Here is a 20663-nt window from a genome sequence, read left to right as displayed (position 1 = left end):
ATATCCAATCCACTCTATCACCTACTAAACATTTACATCACTTTTACTGGTGCCCTGTGTTTAAAAGTGGGCATTGATGGAATAAAATTAGGGGGGATACATTTCTCTATTAGCAACAGAACAGGTTTAATGTACCTAAAATTGAACTTTGAGGAGTAAATAAATAATTTTAACCACTTGGAAATACACAAAATAATCAGTCTCTCTCTCTCTCTCACACACACGCGCACACACACACACACACACACACTGTCAGGCATCTTAATCTGTTAATTGTATCAGATGTAAAATAAACCACAATTTCTATGGAGCAATTTATTTACAGTACATGGCACACAGGAATACAGGTAGGTAGGTTACCTCTGAATTTAATTTCATTTACAGTACATGTATTTATATGTAAAATTGATTACATAAAAGCAAATGTGTGGTGGTAATCTAGCATGCACCAAATAAATAACATATTCAGTCCTGCACCCCCACCGTCCTTCCGGCCAACAACTGGACAGAATTCCCTTGAAACTCAATTGGTGCAGAACTTTAATTGGCCAAAAGGGGCATTGTTGAGTGATGCAATGTGCTTTCCTCCCATCACACCTTCAGTACAGTCAAAGGAAAGTCATCTTTACACAATTTAGAATTACAATCCCTTTTTAAAATTATACTACATCAATTAGCGTTTATAATTATTTAATCCAATTTTTATACAATTATTTTAATGGTATTGTTAAATGATTGTAAATCTACCCTGTTATGCTCCTCATTTCACAGATTCAAACCTCAAGCTCAAACTTCTAGAATCCCTCTAAACTGTATTCTTACCTGAACTTGCATGCAGGCAAGCTAGTGAGGGAAGTTCTGACTCTCAGATTCCATCATCTTAGGTCTGGAATGTCCCTTGCTCTCTTTGGTTCAAGGTGACAGGTCTCCTTTCCCTAGAGATACCTGAACTTAGCTTTCCTCACATCCTCATTTTATATACTCAGTATACACCATGAGCAGCCAAAAGTAGCTGCTCAGTTATTCCATCTCCTCTCCTATCTCTTGGCTTTCTCAGTATATTCCAAGGGCAGGTTAAACCCCCCCCCCCCCCAAATGACTGATTTTACAAGTCACAGGCCCAATTTTCCCTAGTGTAATTCCACTGATTTAAACCAGAGATAAATTCAGACTCATGTGTTTTATAAAACCACAGAAGAATCCATCTGTTTATAAGTCTTTTGAATAGCACATGCTTCTTCACTGATGTGGTAGGTTTAAAAAGCATGATAAATTTGTAGCAGTGTGTGTGTGTGTGTGTGTATGTGTGTGTGTGTGTGTGTGTATATATATATATATATATAATGTTCCCTGAAGTAAAGGTGCTCTTGGGAAATCACTGACGGGCCTCTTATTTATCTGCACTCCTTGCACTAATGGAAGGGAATACTAGGGAAAGATTTCCAGGATGTTGTCTATCTCTCTTACATCTCTCTGTCCATCAATCACTCTGAGATTAACCAATAAAAATAAAAATAAATCTGGTTGGATTTGGTGAATCTCCAGGATATTATGTAGCCATACTTCTCAATCATGGTAGTGAATGCCGTCAAAAACAAGAGCTCACCGTCCAGAGGAGAGTGAAGCCTATATGCTTAGCTTTCTGAAAAATTGTACTGCAGCAGCAGTAGTGCGTGACTGTTAAAAGAGCTGAGATATTAGTTCAGTCGATAACTTAATCTCCTAAATCAACACCATCAAATCCTCTCTGTAACCTACTTTTCAGATGGTAGAAACAGCCTCTCTCAGAACAAGATGGGTATAATGGATTGAAGTGGAGCACATGCCAACATTATAGTAGCCTTGTAACAAAGCTGTAGGGCGGCACTGGTATTTGTTAGTCACCTTAAATTCAACAGTTATTGTACCATATGAAGATACTCTTTGAAGACTTGTCCAGCACAAGCAGGTATTTGACAGATTACCCAAGCTATCAGGATACCCTGAAGAGGCAGTATGTTAGCTTTTATTTCCTCTCTATGTTGCCCAACCATCCATCTTCATGACGTGTTTATTAATGAGCCCACAGTTTCTTAAACTACATCAGCTTGGCCAGAACTCAAATTAGATCCATTTTTGCAAGTGCTGTTGCTGCCTAAACACTGGATAATCTTCTTTTCTTGCGCACTGACAAGGATAAGTGTGTGTTTCTGTTCTCTTCTGTGTTTATGATAACCTGGAAGCATGTTCTCTTTTTTTAGGCATGTCTAAAAAAGCAAAGAAAAGGATCATTTGATGTTAATTTGTTCTTTTTTAAATACATTTTTAAAGTAAGGATTATGCATTAAAATTACTGTTAAGAGTTTGCTCAGTGCTAACCACAATTAATTGGAACACCTTTTCCATTCATTTCTCACCAGACTGTGGCTCTCCAATAAAAGGAAAAATTTAAACTGTCTTGCTTACCCACTCATCTGAAGTATCACATAGTCAGAAGACCTAGATACCACAGGGAAACTGAGAACCTTATTTTAAATTTACTGGCTTTGGTTAAAATGGGCCTCAGTTTGGTAATCTTTTTGAAAAGTGACAATCTAGTGTTGGATCACAAATCTGTTTTCACGTGACTTGTATGCCCGTTAAAGTCTGAAATATCTTCATCAAATTGTGAAGTGTAAATCTTATTAAAGTCCCAATCCTGCCATCGATCCACACTCAAAATTGCCATTGAGTTCAATGGCTATTAAGTGCTCAGGAATAATGAGGCTTATAAGAATTTAACAGACATATTAAATAGTAAAGTTCTTTGCTGAGATTAAGGCAATATTAAACATTGATGAAAGCTGATTTAGTGTCGCTGAAATTGGGCTCCCATACTAGTAGAGTGTCGCATGTAATTTTTCATCAGGATGGTCACCTCCAGCATACGGTTCATTTTTTAAAATCACAAAACTTCAACTGCAAATAAAATTTACAGTTGTTATATGTGGAAGGAGAGGTTCTTTACAACCAGCATGAGCCACATTAGAGACACTGAACAAAATGGGGGCATCTTTTTTTAATGAGTGATATACTTGCTTTCATACTTTCATCTTAGCAAATTTCTACAAGATTTAGCTTGTCAAACTTTATTCTGAATGGCACAAATTACTGGCAGAAATTGTCAATCTAAAAAACAGGCAGACATGAGTTTTTAATTGCTCCCTGAAGATATATGAAAAGCTACTTTTAGCTGCAGCTAATTCTCCAATCAGATAGCATTTATGATTTGTGTCACCGAACATGACAATAATACCAATAAAATTTAGCCAAGAAAACTTTAAAAGTGAATGGTGGAGGGTTTGGGGTTTTTAGTAAAATACACCAAAACTCTCATGTAAGGTTCCCAAAGGGGTGGGGGGAATAGAACCATTATTGAAAAATCTAATTAGCACTTAAAACTTGAGGGACTTGCCACCTCAAGGTGATGAACTATAGACTTCCTGGTTTTTCTGCCATAGGGAATGGTTTCACTAGTATCCTAAATAATGTTTCATCCCATTCCTCTCTAGCTAGCTTCTAACATGCCTACTCTCTCCATATCCCCATAACCATCTGATAGTAAGGACCAAAGTTTACATTGCATAGTATTCTTGTGCTTTTCAGGTTTGTTTGTTTGTTTGTTTGTTTTGTCTGGGGTGGTATTACATGTGGTGGTGCTGTGTGCAGCCCAGTCAAGAAGTGGGTTTTCTATTTTGCTTTCAAAGAGCTGTAATTCATGGTCAATTGCAAACTATTGATTTCATTACCTTTGATATATAATATTACTTTCTACTTCTATATTGCTTCACATCCAGTGATCTCAAAATACTTTACGGACATATAATGGCAAATACTAAGATTCACAGCATCCCTCTGAAGTAATCCCCATTTTACAGATAAGGAAACTGAGGCCAAAATCGCAAGGATTTCAGTGAGGAAGTATCAGGCTCTCAGTGTGCAGGTTGGACAATATGCAGTCCATCAGACTGGGAACATAATAAATGGAGCAGATATCCTGTAGGTCTGTACCTCATTCTTGGACAAATTCTATTTCCAGTTGCCACATTGTGTTTTCTGAGAACATCCATTGAAGTTAATGGCTTTTCTCTGAATGTATACTTGGCGTAACTGGGAGCAGAAATGAGCGCTTTGGTGCTCCAGAAGGACAGTATGTAGTGAGTCAAATGGGTGTATGGAGTGAATAAATACTTTATGTATTGAGGACTCCGTCATCCATTCTTTGTGCACCCAAATCTCTCAGTGACTTTGATAGAAGTTTTGGGCATACAAGGAATTCAGAATTTGGCCATAAACTAGATATGGGAACCAGCTTCTATTGGTAAATGAAATATTTTGAGAAGGCAAAAGCAAACATGTAGAAAACATTACTTACACAGGTAAAAAAGATGAGCAGCAAGTAAAAAATCCCAAGGCAGGACAGCAATAAAAGTTCCGCTCTGTATTTTTTAAATTTTTCATCTAATCGTTCAGTACAACCTGAAATATAAAATAAATGAGGTGTTTTAAAGATGTATTGGTATCTCTGTTCACCTTGAAGTAAAGCATATCTTGAAATGGTCTTTAATCACTAAATTGCCATATCAAACATGAAGAAGTCAAATGACCCTACCATACCTGTTACTTTTAATATGATTGTGCCACTTTGGTTGTGTTTTCCAGCTGGTGCCCACAAGATGCACCCATATGTCCCACTGTTGTGGCTAGTAGTGTTTGTGATTCTCAAGGAATATGTGTCATCACTGGAGAGCTGCAAGGATCCATTAAGTTCTTTTGGATAGTAATATTCCACACCATTCTCAAGGTTCTTCTGTACCATCTCTGCCAGTTCTTCACCATTTCCAACAATCTGGAAAACACCAATATATTTTATTGATAAAGCTACAGTGAGCATAGTCTGCTGGCTTTCCTCAATTTTAGGGGAATGACATTTTATATAAACACAAGCTTTGTTTAAAAAATAAAATGCACAATATATTTGAAGGGAAAAAATTCCAGGATGATGGTGTTATATTTTCTGCCTGCAAATGAAGTGATACTGCCCATCATGAGTTTTATCTGCATTTCCAGAGGTTAAGAATGTGTGTGCGTGCATACACACAAACATGCAACATGGTTTCTTAATCTACCTAATCTGGATATCTATCCAGTGGAACTATAGTACAATAGAAGGCTGTGGGATAAATTCACCCCCTAGGAAGCTAACAGAGACCCTAGTAGAGGTCCATAGAGGAAGAGGAGAGGGCTGTTGCAGCCAGCCTTCCTTGTGCTAGGGAGTTATAAGAGCTCCCTAATAGGGGTATGGTGCTGACCAGGAAGGAGGCATGGCCAGTGCATAAAGCTCCAAATCTCAGTCCTTTTAAGTCCCCTTCTTCAGGGCTTATTATCCACAAAAGAAAGAGCAAATCAACTGAAAAACACCATGCAATAATTCCCAGGGGCCTTCCCCCATTTGAATCAGTGGAAGGGAAGAAGGCACTCCCTTCCTTTAAATTTTACATATAAGTTTCAGATAATTATCTAGGTTCTTGTATGTCATGTTGTACAATTTCTGATTTCCCTGACAGCAAATAGTGAGTGAAAAGGTTGGATGGTCTTGTTATTAAGGCACAGGACTGGGAATCAGGAGATGGGATGCTTTATTCTTTTCTCATGCTGTTGTAAATTAGGAGTAACGCCACTGAAGTCAATGGAATTATGCTAACTGAAAGCTGGTGCAAATGAGAACTAAACAAGGCCCATGAGTTCTAGTCTTGGCCTGACACTAATTTCCTGCATGACCTTAGGCAAATGACTTTGCCATTCCATGTCTCATTTCTTCCATCTGTAAAATGGAGTTAATCATGTTTCCCTACTTCACAGGGGTGTTGTGAGGTGGGATTCACTTTTAGCTCTAAAGCTCTTTGAGATGGTCTGGTGTAAAGCATGACTATAAAACTCCAAAATAGTAGAAATATCACTCTAGAAAGACAGACAAATAAGATGATTTCAGTTTACATTCACCAAAGCACCCTGAGTATGTCTACACTGCACACAGTAAACCCAGACCCTGACTTAGATTTGAGCCCAAACCTCCCTTCCGTCCACACACAAATCAGACTGACTTGGGTCAGCAAACATTCAGCAGGGTTCTAGGACCCATGTCCTAGCGGGGTGGGTCAGTGACCACGTCCTGCTGAGACTTGCATTCAAGCCTCGTTATTTTGCAGCATGGATGCAGGTGAAGCCGCAAACCCATGTCAGAAGGGCTGCATAATGCAGTATGTGAAACCTGGTCCAGCAACTGTAAGCTCAGATTTATAATTCCATGTGGATGGTCAAGTGCAGGTTTGGAAACATACCTGGTCTCACAGACCCAGGTTTAGTGTGAAGTGTAAATATACCCTCTGTATGGTCTGTACATACATAATATACTTTTTAAAAAAAAAACAGGTAGCTTCACCACCTACAGTTCCTCCCTCATTTATGGAAACTCTGATAGTGATTTGGATCCAGGTCCTGTTTTATCCAAACCTCTAAATGTTGGGAGAAAGGAATATTCACGTAAATGACTCCGGTCTTGGCCCATCTCTACTTTATAATTATTATTTTTGTACTTCCTTTATTTCCATGAGGTCTCCTTTTCAACACAGGTAAATACACAGTGTCACTCACACTTGAGGGTACAGCATACCAGCCCCGCTACGTGTTTTAGGCTACAGGGACATCTGGTGGTAGTTTCAGAGCTTTTGCATAAAAAGACATCACATTCATCAGTGGATTTCATCAGCGATTCTTTTTTTCCTCAGCTGCTTTAACTAAATAATTTCTCTTTGCAGTCTTTATTTTTTATATATGGTAAAATCCTCTTTAATTGTAAAAAACATCTGAAGGAATTTAAGGATTTGAATAGTCTCTCTGCATAGCTCATAGTCATTAAAAATAAAGTCAACAAAATATTCAGTCAAGGCAGCAGTCATGTTGTCACTTAAACACGTCTACATGTTACCACTAACTTCTTTTTCCCAAACCTAATTAAAGTCACCAAAATGCTATTTCATCATTTTGCTTCCTCCCATGATACTTAGCAAACTTTTGCTAGACAGAACATTTAACGGATCAGGTTCCCATGATAATCCAATGCAATTCATGCCAAATTTTATCCAGGTGATGCCACAACTGCACAGCATAAGGTGGATGACATGGGGTATATTTAATTAATTCTACACACAGTCAGTGGATGTTGATTCGGGACACTGTAAGTGGCTGCAATCCACACACGTACAAACCATCCTGTTCTTTCTTCTTTAATCAGCCTCAAAATGGTTTTTGCCTAGATTTGTGTTTCAGTTCAACCCCATGTTGTAGAGCTACCACTGTTGATAGAGCTACATAGTGCTGAATGTTCTTGATAAGCACTTAGGATCATGAAAGAGAGTTGGGCTTTACCTATACCACTTTTTCTTGTAATTCCTTTAGCAGGTTTCAGAACGAAAAGGCACGTTATGAATCATGCTGGAACCCATAGAAATATATAATGTTTAACTTATTTACATAAAAATTGACTCAATAGCATGCTGGCTGCTGAGAATTACTGAAGCAAGAATTTTGCTGGGAAACAGGGACCTGCAAGCAGTGTTCTTCTGCCTGTCTACTTAAAATAACCCATTCAAAAATTAAACAACAAAAGAATTTTAAGTTTATTTTTATTGTCATATTTATTTTGGCCTGGGGGCAACATTTCTGACAGGCTTCCAACTTTTCAGAACCACCCAGGCAGCTTCCTCTTTGTTGTTATTCATCACCTTGATGGCAATGAGGAAAAACACACTACTTTAAATGCTGGGGTAAGAGGCAATCAGCACATGGAGATTCACCCATGAAGCTGTGTGCATTTTTTCCAAATTCTAGTCCAAACAAAATATAATTTAGTGCCCACTTTCCTTTTTTACAAGTGGAGAAATAGTATGGAAGACAAAAACTACTGAATCAACCCAATTACAACTTGAATCAGCACAAATCAACGGCTCATGAAAAGGAAAGGTTGTCTTTTCTCCAGGGCGCACATCAGACTTGATTGACTATAGTTTTGTTTCTGCAAATCCTTTTTAAATCATTGGTTCTCCAATAGATTGGATTTGGGCCCGATTTCTGTACTGGGTTTCTTAGGCTCCTACCTACTGCTATGTTTGAACTCTCTTAAAATCATCTTTAGATGTTCTAGACTAGATCCATATTTTTTTTTCAAATGGTTTTTCATGTAGCTTGGCACCATTTATACCATGTTTAAGCACTGTTCAGTAAGAACTGTACTTAAACACTGTTCATAAACATGACTGGGGAGCCAGTGTAGACAGGGCCTAAGAGCTGCAAGACTTCTTACCTCTTTAAAATAATTCTGTAGGGCAAATTTTTACTCTCTTACACTGATGTAAATCCTTACTAATTCCATTATTTTGATGGAATTATTCAGGAGTTATACCAGTTTAACTGACAGCAAAATTTGAGGCCTTTTGTCTTCTCTGGAAATAGGCAAGAAAAGAAACCACAATGTAAGGGGTACTTTGCTCCAAAAAATTAGTTCCTTACCCAGCTCTATTAATGAATAATTTACTAATGAATAATTTACTAAATAAATGTTGTATTTTTTCTGTCTGTGAACTATCCATACAGATTGCCATATTCTCAAATGTATACACTATTCAAATTTATTTGATGAATAATTTGTACAAATAGCTCTTGATCTGTAGCTTGTTTACAAGGTGGTGTTTGTGAATATTTGATATCCAAAATTTGTCAGTCTTGATTGAACATATAGGTTACATAATGTGTTTCTGTTCTCTGACTGGATGAATGTAATTCTTAGAATCGGGAGAATAATTGTGATTCTAAATTTTAAATTCAATTCAGCAAATATTCTGTAATAGACTCTCTTTCAGCAAACCAAACAAGGTGCAGTATGGGACAAGAATTGTTCTCTAGATCACAGATAGAAAATGGTTTTTTTAGCTGTTCCTTAGACAACAAACTATAACGTCATCTAACTTAGCTTACATTAACCATGAGTGAAATTCACCCAGTGAAGAGGGCCTACACACAACTCCCTGCGCTTTGGCAAAAACAATCAACTAAACTTAATTGTATCAAATATGTTTGAAAGAAAATGGCTATTCAGTTAAAATACACCCTCCAGTCTCATCAAATGGCTTTCTTTAGTAGTACTCTCCTTAAGCAAGATGGTACCTTGACTCCTGGCTACATTAAATTGACAATATCATTTCCCTTCATCATAAAAACAGCTTTTTATTACATGCAAAATGGTATTGCTCCAAGGCTGATGTCATAATGAAGGTGGGTGTATTACTATTAACGTATTGTTTTTCTGAGTGTAGGATCATTTGGGGAAATGGTTTCATTTAAAAATTCACTATGGATAATAAACAAACTTGAATTTTTTTGCTGTTAAATAAATTATTGATCTTAATATAAAAAAAATTAGGAGGAGGAATTTAGTTTCAAATGTCAAGTGGCCACTGCAGAATGAGCTGGAACTGAACTGAGACTACCTCGTGGATAAATGTTGGTGTCACAAAAACACCTTTGTGGTCAGTTGGCACTAAGTGGGTTTCTTATGAACTTTTGCCGCAAAGACCAAGGACAGAATGAGGAAGGAATGGGTTTTCCCAGTCAGTGCTTAGGCTTATTAATGGAGGAGAAGCATATAAAATAAGATTGTTCTACTGCTACTATGCTTTACCTAATTTGAGCCAGAGTCTACCCCCTCTCCCCTCCAAGCTTATTGATGGTGAGCAGTCCCACTGATTTCAAAGTATTACTCAATGTGAGTATTGGTCACAGATTCTGGCCCAAGTGTAGTCTGGCTCATGTGTAGTCTGGTCCCAATCTAGCAAAGTTCTTAAAAACCCATTGGAGAACTCTGCCCGTGGCAGAATCTAGCTCTTAGTGAAGAGAACTATTATTTAGGGCTCTGAATTTATTACCCTTCCCTAGCACAACAGTAAATTCACTTCATGAGAAGAGTTACATGTGACAGTGCATTCTGCTCTCAGTTACACCCAGGCAAACTCACTGTGTCCTGGGCCTTACGATGGTGCATAGTGTGTATGGGGAGGAAAGATGAAAGGATTGGATTTATCCCTCACACCCTTGTGAAACACAGGGACTTCTCCATCCCTATGTCCCGAGGGCATGCAGCACACAAAGGGTGCTGGGATGAGGAGGGGCCATTGTTCTGCCCACCCATCACACATTGTCCAGATGTGGAGAAGGTAAGGTACTCTTTGCACATGTGCCCCACTGCTCTCCCTAGAGTGTACCCTTCTCCTCAGGCCCAACAACAACAACCCAGTGTCGTGCCCAGATGGCACAACTGAGTCCTGAACTCATCTAGAAAAGTTAAGTAATTTTTGTGAAAGTTAACCCCCCTCAAAATTCTTTTTAAAATTTCTTGGTGTTTTAAAAGATTTCCTTTTATTGGGAAGAAAAAATCCCTTTTCTCTTATCTTTTCTTTCACTTGATTTTAAAAAATATTTTACACTGGGTAAAGGAGAAAGTGTGTTGTTTTTCCTACTGCAATTAAATTATTTGAAAAAATTTGAAATTTTTCATTTAGAATTTTTCAGGGAAAAATTGTTTTTCAAGCAAAAAAAAAAAGTTTCTTGTAGTCCAAAAAGGCATTTTTCCAAGATTTTGATGGAAATTTTTTGCTCAGCTCTAATTGGGTATAAATGTTAGAAACTGACCCTCTGTGTTTATGTAAAGGCCTCAGACAAAAACAAACTTAAATATGTTATCAGATGTGTATTTTGGATACTTATCCAAAGCACTTTGCCTCATTTTTACATTTTACAAGAAAGAGCTAGAGCGTTAAGATTTCCACCCCCCCAGCTAAATAAAAGCTTTTCCCCTCTTACCTTTTAGATCAGGTTTTTCCTAGCTAAAGCACAAATAAAACAGCCAAATGTCTACTAGAATTTAATTTGTATATATTCATGTTCTGTTTAAAATTAACGGAAAGGAAAAGAATGGCTCTTAGCCCTTACAAAATGCTTCACATGTTCACATTTCTATACAAACAAGAGCCCTAGGAGGTAGGTGAATAAAGTTTTATTATCCACACTTTTGTTTTATAGATGAGACATGGAGAGATCAAAGTCACAATTTCCATCGTTCGCTCCCTAAAGTTTTAGGCACTTAAATAAAAGTATCCTGATTGTACAGATGCTGAGCACCCACACCTCCGGAGGACTTGTCTGTACTTGTGGGTGGCTCAGCATCCCAGGAAGATCAGATCACCCTTATGCAGGTCCCAGTTATGAAAAGTGTAGTTTCAGTAACTTACCCAACACCACCCAGCAAATCTCTGACAGAGCCAGGAATAACGTCAAGGAGCTTGTGGCACTCTGCCTAGTGCTTGATCTGCTAGGCCACACTACTGTAAGTATTTTTGAATAAAAACCCTTGCACTTGAGCTAACGGACTTAGACCCTGAGCTTATGAACACTTACACACATGTCTAACTTTACACATGAGTAGCTCGATTGACTTCAACGGCCTATTCATGCATGCCAAGTTAAACATATGTGTACTCATGTGCAGGATGGAGACTTTAGCACATTGGACATAGTTGTAATACTTAGTACTCCCATATTATATTTATTTGGATTTTTGCACTAGAATATTATTATTAGATTGGCACACACGACTTTTTTAATAAGGGTTTTTTAAGATAAAACTTGAAAACCCTGATATTCTAAAATATCTTCTTTAAAGCAGATTATAGAAAAAAACTAGAAGTGCTCCAATAATTGTTAAGAAAAGGCAATAATGTCCTGCAAGGTGTGTTATCTAAGCATTAATTCCACACAAACTGCAGAGGCACATCATCATCGTCATTTTTAAAAAGCAGCAGAAGCCAAAGATTAATTGCTCACATTTACAGCACAGTTCAAAGTGACCTTGTACAAAAGATTTAGCCTAACAGCTGTTTGAACTCTACAGTCTGAAATTTCATACCGTTTGTTGGAATTACTTTTTAATTAGCCCTTTGGGGGCCGTACGTGTTGTTCATTGATTAATCCTTTGGTAGCTGTTTTTTAAATAACTGATTAATTCTACATGTGGTTGCCTAGCTGCACTCTGTCATTTGTTTGTTCTCCTTAAAGTGGTGTGGAGGGCCAGATCCTCTTTCTTTGTGCCACCAGAGGGGTACAGTGAATCAGTCCTACAGTGTTTCCTCAGACTTCTTCTCTCACAATGATGGCTCTCAACTCTGTTCTGCTGTCTGGCCCTACCAGCTCCTGCTCTGGAAAGCACGGTTCCTGCATGAGCTGTGCTTCCAGGTGCTCCACTGATCACAACTAACCCCCTGATTCTCACCCCTATGTAGGAGGGCTCCTGCCCGCAGCGTGGGAAGCAGCACAAGTTAATAGAGCCTCAGGCTGTTTTCACTTCTGCTGATTTTCCTGTGCAGATTTGGGAGCCAGTTTGTCCACCCATTCTCTTCCACCCTTAGCCTGCCTCTGTCTATTTTCTACAGGTCCACAGACCTAAACCAGACCGAGCCCTGCAGAGATGTTTCTCCAGGATGGGAATCAAGGGAAGCATGCCACATAGTTGGAATTCCCCCATTTTACAGGCTTCCCAGTGCACAGAGATGGAAACATGGGGTATTAATTGATTAGTAAATATTTATATGTAAAATATTTGCTTATTCAGTCTTTAAAAGCAGATAGCAAAAAAGGATCAGATTGCCCCTATTTCCACACTGAAATTCTCCAAACCCAGCAAGTTGAAGGCCCTCCTTTCTAAGCACTCACTTCCACTCAGCCTAACCCCTCAGGAAAAAAACCGAAGGTAGAAAGACTTCAGATTTATTGATGGACAAGCAGAGAAATTCTGAACAATTCTGACTAACTTAGATATATCTCTTTGTTATGTAGTTGGGATCTAAATTAGAGGCAGAACATGTATTACAACCAGAGAACCCAATATAATAATAGCACTTACATAATAACAGAATTTATATAGCACTACGTTTTTCATGAGAGGATCATCACCAAGTGCTTAACAGAACTGAGAAATTGGTAGTATTCCCTGTTTACGTGATAAGGAAACTGGACCCAAAGAAACATGAGCCGCATGAGAAGCCACTGGACAATGTTGCCTCACTTTGTGTAATAATTTCACTTCAAAGTGCTTTATGTACATTAGCTAATCATTCCTCATAGCACTTCTGAAAGTAGGTTGGTAAGCAGTAGTCCTCCTATTTTACAGATGGAAACACTGAAGCAGGGAGGCTAATATCTCCTTTTTACAAGATTATAGGGGGATAATTCAGATCTTCCCAGCGCCACGCTCTGTACTCTGTACTCCACCCTCTTTCAGAACAAAAATATTTAAAAGAACAGCAATAGCTAATTTAGATTTTAAAGAAAAAAAATGTCAACCCCTTTTTTGGAATCCACCATTCTGAAGTCACAACATCACGTTTCATCCTACAAAAGAGTACAGCAAATGGGGCAATGGGGGTCCCTGCATTCCTTAAAGCGCCCCAATCTCTCCCAGACCCTGGAATGCCTCTCCCACCCCACATATACCCCAACAACCCTCCACCAGCCCCTACTAACCTCACAACCACCCTGAAATACCTCCTGCTCAGCGTCACTGGCCACAGCCCCCAATATCCCAGCCCTTCACCCCCACAGCTCCCCAACACTCCCCACACACCCCATAGCTCACCAACAACTTGTCCCCAGTCCCTCACCCATTGCCCCTGGGACCTCTTCCTGGCCCAGTGACACCCCCCACTGCTCTGCTCCCATCCCAGGCTAGGGTGGCTCTTCCCAGTCCTGGTCACCCAACTCTGCTCACTCCCATCGTCCACCCTGCACTCACGTGGCCCCGCACCCCTCAGGTTTGGCCCAGCCACTCCTCCGTCATGGAAGAAGCAGCTGGGCCAAATGTGAACGAGTGGTGTTGCGAGCTGGTGCTGGGGGTTGCAGCACCACTCAGTTTGGGGGGTTGTTTTTTCCGGGGGGGAGGAGCTGAAATGGGGGGCATCTGTGCAACTGCACCGAGTGCACATTGGCTAGACCAGGGCTGGAGCAACATTACAGATGCAGCCTTGTGAAGGGCAGAATGTCTAGAATAGCAGCGTGGGCATCCTCAGAACTCTGACACAGTGCGGGCTGGTGACGTCTGAGAGCAGGCAAGGGACACCTAACTCAAGCATCTGTGTACAGCAGTGTGTAAATATCCTATGGCATGTGACTCAAGTCATGGCAGGCAATGCCTATGCTACCTCCACTGCTCTGACAGAAAGATTCTTCTCCATAAAACAGCCAAGCATTTCCTATGAGGAAAGTTAGAAGCCGGTGGGAAAGCAAAACAAAATGCACAGTCTGCATGAATCACAGTAACATTTCCTTACTTTATGCCAGGACACTCCCTCATAGGTGACTTGTGGGTCCCGAGGAGCTTCACAGGCCAGCAGCGCTTCTTCTGTACACGTCACTGCAACCTCTGGAATGGCCACAGAAGTCCCACGAATGAAACACCATACTGCAAGGCACAGGTACACATAAATCATCTTTAGAAAGAGAGGCCTAAATGTTCCAGTCTGTAGAAGAATTACGGCCAAAATACACCCGCAGAAATCAATGAGAAGTAAAATTAAAAATGAAAGCGTCACGTTTACCATTGCTCAGGATGACAAGCTGGGTGTAGTATGCCGAAAGCATAGCTTGCTGCTGTCTTGGATTGCTGAGGAGTTGTGATTTGTTCTTTGCAGGAGGAGCTGTGTGAACAGAGGTGAAGCAGCTGCTGTTTCCAGCCCTAGGCAAACAGCTCTAGAGAACGTCAGCAGGGGTATGTCCCAGCCAAACAGTTTGAGTCTGAAGTCCCCTAGACACAGGGAAAATCCCTGAGTGGGAGTGTAAAGGCTCCTCCCCTTAACCCTGCTAGGGCTGCCCCACTTCCCCTTACTGTTTTTGCTGATGACGTCTCCTTTCCTGCCCCTCTCCTTAACAGAACAGTAAAATTACTCAGTGATGACAATAGGTTTCAGCAACGAGTGCTGAATATGGTGTATTTGAAAGTGCAGTCAAGGACAAGCCATGTTCACTGCCTTTTCAGAAACCATAGTTAAACCCTCAGATTACAACACCAGGGTGACTCCATAGCTCAGGCTTTAAGGACATGTCTACATAGGGAAATTTACTGGCATAATGAGACTGGTATAATTATGTTGCTGTAGTTGTATTGGTAAAATTCACCATGTGGATACTCATATTCCGGTTTAATTTATGTCACGCTGAAAGCAACATAAACCAGAATATGGCACTCCTGTTCCAGAAAATGGGTATTCACACGGGGAATTACACCAGTACAACTACAGCAAGATAATTATACCGGTAAATTTTTCCCTGTAAATTTCCCCACATAGAGAAGCTAAGATGGTTTCTGTCAGAAGTCCAATTCGGACACTCCTCTCTAACTTTCTGACCAAGTTATTTCCTTACAAATTGTATAGCCCCTTCTCAGGGCAGACTTTTTGGGGAAGTTTGAGATTAATCACAAAGCATTTATGAATCATAATGCTTTAAAAAATGCTGCCATTTTTGAAAATGATTCAGGTTCTTTTTGTCCACTCAGAACTCAAGGGATTTACCATAAAACCTTCAAAATTGTTTTATGCGCTGATTTTCAAAAGCAGATTTTCAAGATTTTCAAAAGCAGCTAGTGATTTTGCAAGTTTAGCACCTCTAGAAATCCAGGCTCGCTTCCCCTGTGGAAGCTAACCCTGCTAGTGCTGTTTTACAATGTTTTTACTTAGTTGAATATGATATATATATTCATCTCTGTGCATTATCGCTTCTGCAAGACATCTGGTAAATATTACAAGTTTTTCTCTACCTAACCAGAGCTTTTATTTTTAAATGAATAATGGGGATATGATGCCTAACCACACTTGTATTGTACAGGGAGATACATGGATGAAAACCAATAGGTGTTATTTAATTAAAATTATAATTTCTATTAACAGTGTTTGACAGGGGAATATGTTCTAATCCTTTTTCTTAACAAAGTCAATTTTCATCTGGGAATTTATTTATACCCGTTCTTTGAGATGTTTCTGTAAACAATCATAACGTCCTTGCTAAAGGGAGAAGAGATGGAATCAGGAATGAGAGCCTTCCTTGTTGCTACTGCTGGAAAAAACATTTTCCCACTTAGCTCATGTCTACATGAGGAAAAAGCATTGAGTTTTAAAACATGTTTTAATTAACACATTTTAACTAACATGACGTTAAACAAGACTTCTCCCTTAGTATTTAAAACACATTCGCTAAAATGTTTTAAAACAGGACTTGGTCCTGTCTAGACTAGGGTGTTAATTTGTGTTTAATATCAAGTTAGTTAACACATTTCAAAATACGATTTTTTCCCCCCTAGGATAGTTATGGCCTCAGACAAATCCTTCTCTCATTTCCCCCCACAAATATTTGTAAACTCAGTTGTCTGTCATCCTCACAACGAAGTATACAGACAGCCGGCACGGGCCATGACAGCAACCAAGCAAGATATGGAAAAAGAAAGTGAAATGATTTGCTTTGACTGTGGGAGAGCACTCTGCTTCTAAAATTTCCCTTGCAGGGATTTTCCCTTGTGGAAACTTTGAGTCTGACTGTACTTTCCGATCCTGAGCACTCTCTTATATGTACATGATTATTGATTCTGTAGCAAAAACCTACCCCTTATCTTAAGCGTTCTGGTGGCTCTTGAGTTTCATTTCCACTTATGTACATAGGAAGCAATCAAAGCTTAGTAGGACTAGTTTAGGTGGGAGACTACTAAGAATTATATTACTTTTAACAGTCTGTGAGATAAATAAATCCACCTCTTTGCAGGGCTATAACTAATTGCAGGAGCTGCATGGTCATATCCAAGGGTGGAAGTTGACTACTAATTAAAATAGAAACAAGTGTGAAAATCCGGGACGTCCTAGAGAATGCTGAAAAGGCTGGGATTTATTGAACACTGTCAATGTTCAATAAATATTAGTATCAGTCCTTTCCCTCCTAATCAGATACTGGCTTGCTAAGATAGTAGTATGATGCATATGCCTGATAATGTGGTATACAAATTAGATTTTCTGCCTGATAGAGACATCTCAAATTCCTTTTCAACTCCATATGGTTCCCTGCAAGACAATGACCACCAGGAAGCATAGCACTTCTTAGGCTATAGCTATGTCTACACTGGCAATTGAACGACAAAACTTTTGTCTTTCAAAGGTGTTAATTCCCCCCCCCCCCCCACACACACACACACAAAAGACAAAAGTTTTGCTGACTACAAGCGCCGGTGTGAACAGTGTTTTGTCGGCAACGCAAACACCGCTTGTTGGGGTGGAAGTTTTTTGTCGGCAGGGGAGCCAACAAACAACGGCTACACTGCACGATTTTTAGCGGCACGGCTGTAGCGACACAACCATGTCGCTAAAAGCTGTGTAGGGTAGACATAGCCTTAGAAGTTAGAGAATCTTCACTTTCATAACTTCAAAGAAACAGTGCACACTGGGATGAAACAAGGGCTCCATCAGAGGGATATGACAGCACGGGTTATGTGAAATATCTGGCCAGGCAAAGGTTTTCTTGTACAGAGTGGTGGTGACCAATCTGTCTACAATATTTTTGTTCCTATGTTGGCACCCTTCACATAGTATCTGAGTGCTTTTTATTCATATTTTAGGACCCCTGCAGAAGCTCCAGTTTCTATCCTTAGCAAATAAGTCTTGGCAATGGATTTAGACACCATGTTGCTGGAAGAGGGCTCATGTTTACTCTTTGCTGGGATTGGAAAAAAGGCAGTTTAGACAGTAGTTTTGTCCATAGTCTCTTTGTGTGCCAAATGAGAGTCCGGATAATTATAAAACCCTTGAGCACGAGATAATCTGTTTCTAAAGGAACAGCTCAGTGTTGTACCCCTTCCACTGAAAAACAGGACAGCTTTTGTTTTATGTTGCAATAGGTGACTGATTCTTAAAAATGTATTATGTTAAATGTTAGAACACACAGGCACTCTCAAGACTGTCAGTCAAATGAATGTTCCTAAGAAGCTGTAGAAATCCACAATAGCTAAACTGAACAGTGTTGCTGTATTTTCTGGGGCTTTCCAGGGGTGGAGTCACTGGGCTTCCACTTAATCACAGAAGGCCCTTGAGGCTAGCCATACCAATTAGTTATAGGTTAGTGAAGGTTGCAGGGCTATAACTAATGCAGTGCATGTAGATTACTCATAATTAGGCTTGAAATAATTAAATGTTTATGGGTTAATATCGGTAAATGTTGATTTTACCATTCATACCCAAACTGAATATTTCCATCAATTATCATCAAAATTTACAGATAGGGAAAGTAAGAAAAATGCTTTAGATTTGATTTAAGGATATTAATATTGTACATTTTGACATGACATGTTGAACATTTGTCTTTTAATGGTTATAAAGCTTTAACTTTTTTGTATCTCTTCTACTGTCATTAAATAATTGTCTGATCCCCTTCGTCTGACACAACTGAAAATTTAAATAGATAAAAATTGAAAAAAAGCTTATAACCCATAATTTTGCACAGCTGCAAAAATTTAAATTGATTTTTTTTCTCCAAATTGTTAAAAATAAATGTTAACATTATCCATTGAAACGATAAAACAATGAAAATTGAAATCTGCCAAGCCTAGTAATAACCTGCAGTCTGCACAAGTTTAAGGGCAAACTTCTCTTTATGCCTGTATGGCAGATGCTGATTTATATTCTGCTTTTCCACATGCATGGATAGCCTATTAAATCACTAGGAATCCATGCATGTTGAAAGAATTGAAATCTGATGTGTGGCTTGGAGAGAATTTTGCCATAATGATGAGCATCTACTACCAATGAAGTCAATGATACCAAAGTTTATTTTTTAAATGACCACTGATTTATGATGCCTAAATTTTTGGGTGCCCGTCTTGAGATACGTTGGGCCTGATTTTTAACAGTGTTGATTGACTTCAGTTGTACTTGTATAGCAACTCTGAAAATTTGACTCACGGTGTAATTCCAAAATTGGGGTACCCAAAATTGAAGACCACTTTTGAAAATGTTGTCCTAAGAGTTTAGCCACTGACTTCAACTGGAACAGGAGCACAAGCAGGCCCTGTATTTACATCACCCTGCTTAGCTACACAGGTCCATGTTTTTGGCCATTTGCACCTTCTGCTTTCATCCCAGTAACACTTTGTTTTTCTTTTTCCATCTCTGTTGAGAGGCTTACACAAATTCAGAAAGAAAACCACAACGTGAATAATACTAATGTAAATTGTAATCTGGAGTCTACATTCTGCCAAGCAAGAAAGAGAAAGTGTTGATTCCTTTTCATGGTTGTTTTGGATTATTCTTATCAAGGCAGAATAATATTTTAAGGAAATTTGCCTTTCTAGTACTCTGGATACCCATCACTTCCATGGAAGCTAGAGAACAGAATGATCTCATCTCAAAGATTTTAATTTTTTATTTTTTTTACTTTTATATTATTTTAATATACTGATAACTTTCCCCCCTTCCCACTGCCTCTCAAACCAAATGAGACATAAAGCCCTGCAGCATACTCCCCAGATGGGGAATGTAACAAGGTTCAAGCTACCATGAGGAGACAATGGCAGCACAGAGAGCAGCAAGAACTCCCAAGGACTATGGGGCACCTGACCCCTCAGTGACCTTCCCCAGACCACATGGGGCTGCAACCCTACTTCCCCCATAGGTATCCTGTAATGGTGCTAAACTTCCCTGGGGAGACAGCAACAGCCGGAGTATCCAAAGATAGAGAGAGAAAGCACCCAGCTCCTCTAATGACTCAAGACCCTCTGGTCCAAGACTATGGGGTCCCTAGTCCCACAGTGGACTTCTCCAGATCACATTGGGCTTTCCCTCCCCAAGGGCTGCTTATAACAAGGCCCTAACTTCACTGAGGAGGCAGCACCATCAAGAGCAACTGGACAGGAAAGAGAGCATCCGGCTGGGACCCCCGACTCTCTGGAATGGTTACCCCAAGGCTAAGGGGCACACACACCCCCACAGCCTCCTCCCTGCCTGGGACCACAGAATGAGAGTGCTCACTCTGTGGTAGCATCAGAAAAATTCTGTGATGCAAATGACAGCTGGAAAGGGGAAGCACTGATTTTTGAGTGGGAGGTGACGGAAACCGGTGGTGCGCAGCTCAGCAGTAAAAAATGGAGAAATGAAAAATGGAAAGCTTTGGCTAGGGTTGCCGACGCACTGTTAATCTAAGTATAATGTTTCTAGACGGTATCATAGGCAGGGGCTACAGTACATTTTTTTTTAAAAAAGAGAAAGTAACATTGACAATAAATAAGTAATGGTAATAAGTTGACGTGCTTAGTATCCTGGCTACTTTGCTTGGATGCTGTACACTTTTCCCTCTGCTTTGTTGGCCCCTTTAAATTGTAAGCACTTTGGGGCAGGGTTGTTTCATCTACTGTCGCCTTCTGATTGTATTAGACTCATAGACTTTAAGGTCAGAAGGGACCATTATGATCTTCTAGTCTGACCTCCTGCACAATGCAGGCCACATAATCTCACCCA

The 20663-nt window shown here is 39.6% G+C and overlaps 1 protein-coding gene across 1 annotated transcript; it reads right to left on the bottom strand.

Annotated features, from left to right (window-relative positions):
* Positions 1 to 2072: 2072 nt before the first annotated feature.
* CD83 (CD83 molecule) lies at positions 2073 to 14760 on the bottom strand. The gene is made up of 5 exons (XM_065397621.1): positions 14718 to 14760; positions 14451 to 14581; positions 4636 to 4867; positions 4394 to 4497; positions 2073 to 2246 (listed from the first exon to the last, which is right to left on the bottom strand). Exons 1-5 carry the CDS (start codon positions 14758 to 14760, stop codon positions 2073 to 2075), a joined length of 684 nt encoding a protein of 227 aa, XP_065253693.1.
* Between the last annotated feature and the right edge of the window lie 5903 nt (positions 14761 to 20663).

This window comes from Emys orbicularis, chromosome 2 (assembly GCF_028017835.1).
Source record: "Emys orbicularis isolate rEmyOrb1 chromosome 2, rEmyOrb1.hap1, whole genome shotgun sequence".
In the NCBI taxonomy this organism is placed as follows: Eukaryota; Metazoa; Chordata; order Testudines; family Emydidae; genus Emys; species Emys orbicularis.
This window is presented reverse-complemented; position numbering and strand designations above follow the sequence as displayed.

Excerpts from the sequence above, each read along its gene's own strand:
- CD83 (XM_065397621.1), bottom strand. The coding sequence starts at position 14,760 with ATGCTTTCGGCATACTACACCCAGCTTGTCATCCTGAGCAATG. Across the intron at positions 14,582-14,717 it reads GCTTGTCATCCTGAGCAATG|TATGGTGTTTCATTCGTGGG; the intron begins GTAAACGTGACG and ends TGTGCCTTGCAG. Across the intron at positions 2,247-4,393 it reads TGCTCATCTTTTTTACCTGT|ACATGCCTAAAAAAAGAGAA; the intron begins GTAAGTAATGTT and ends TTGCTTTTTTAG.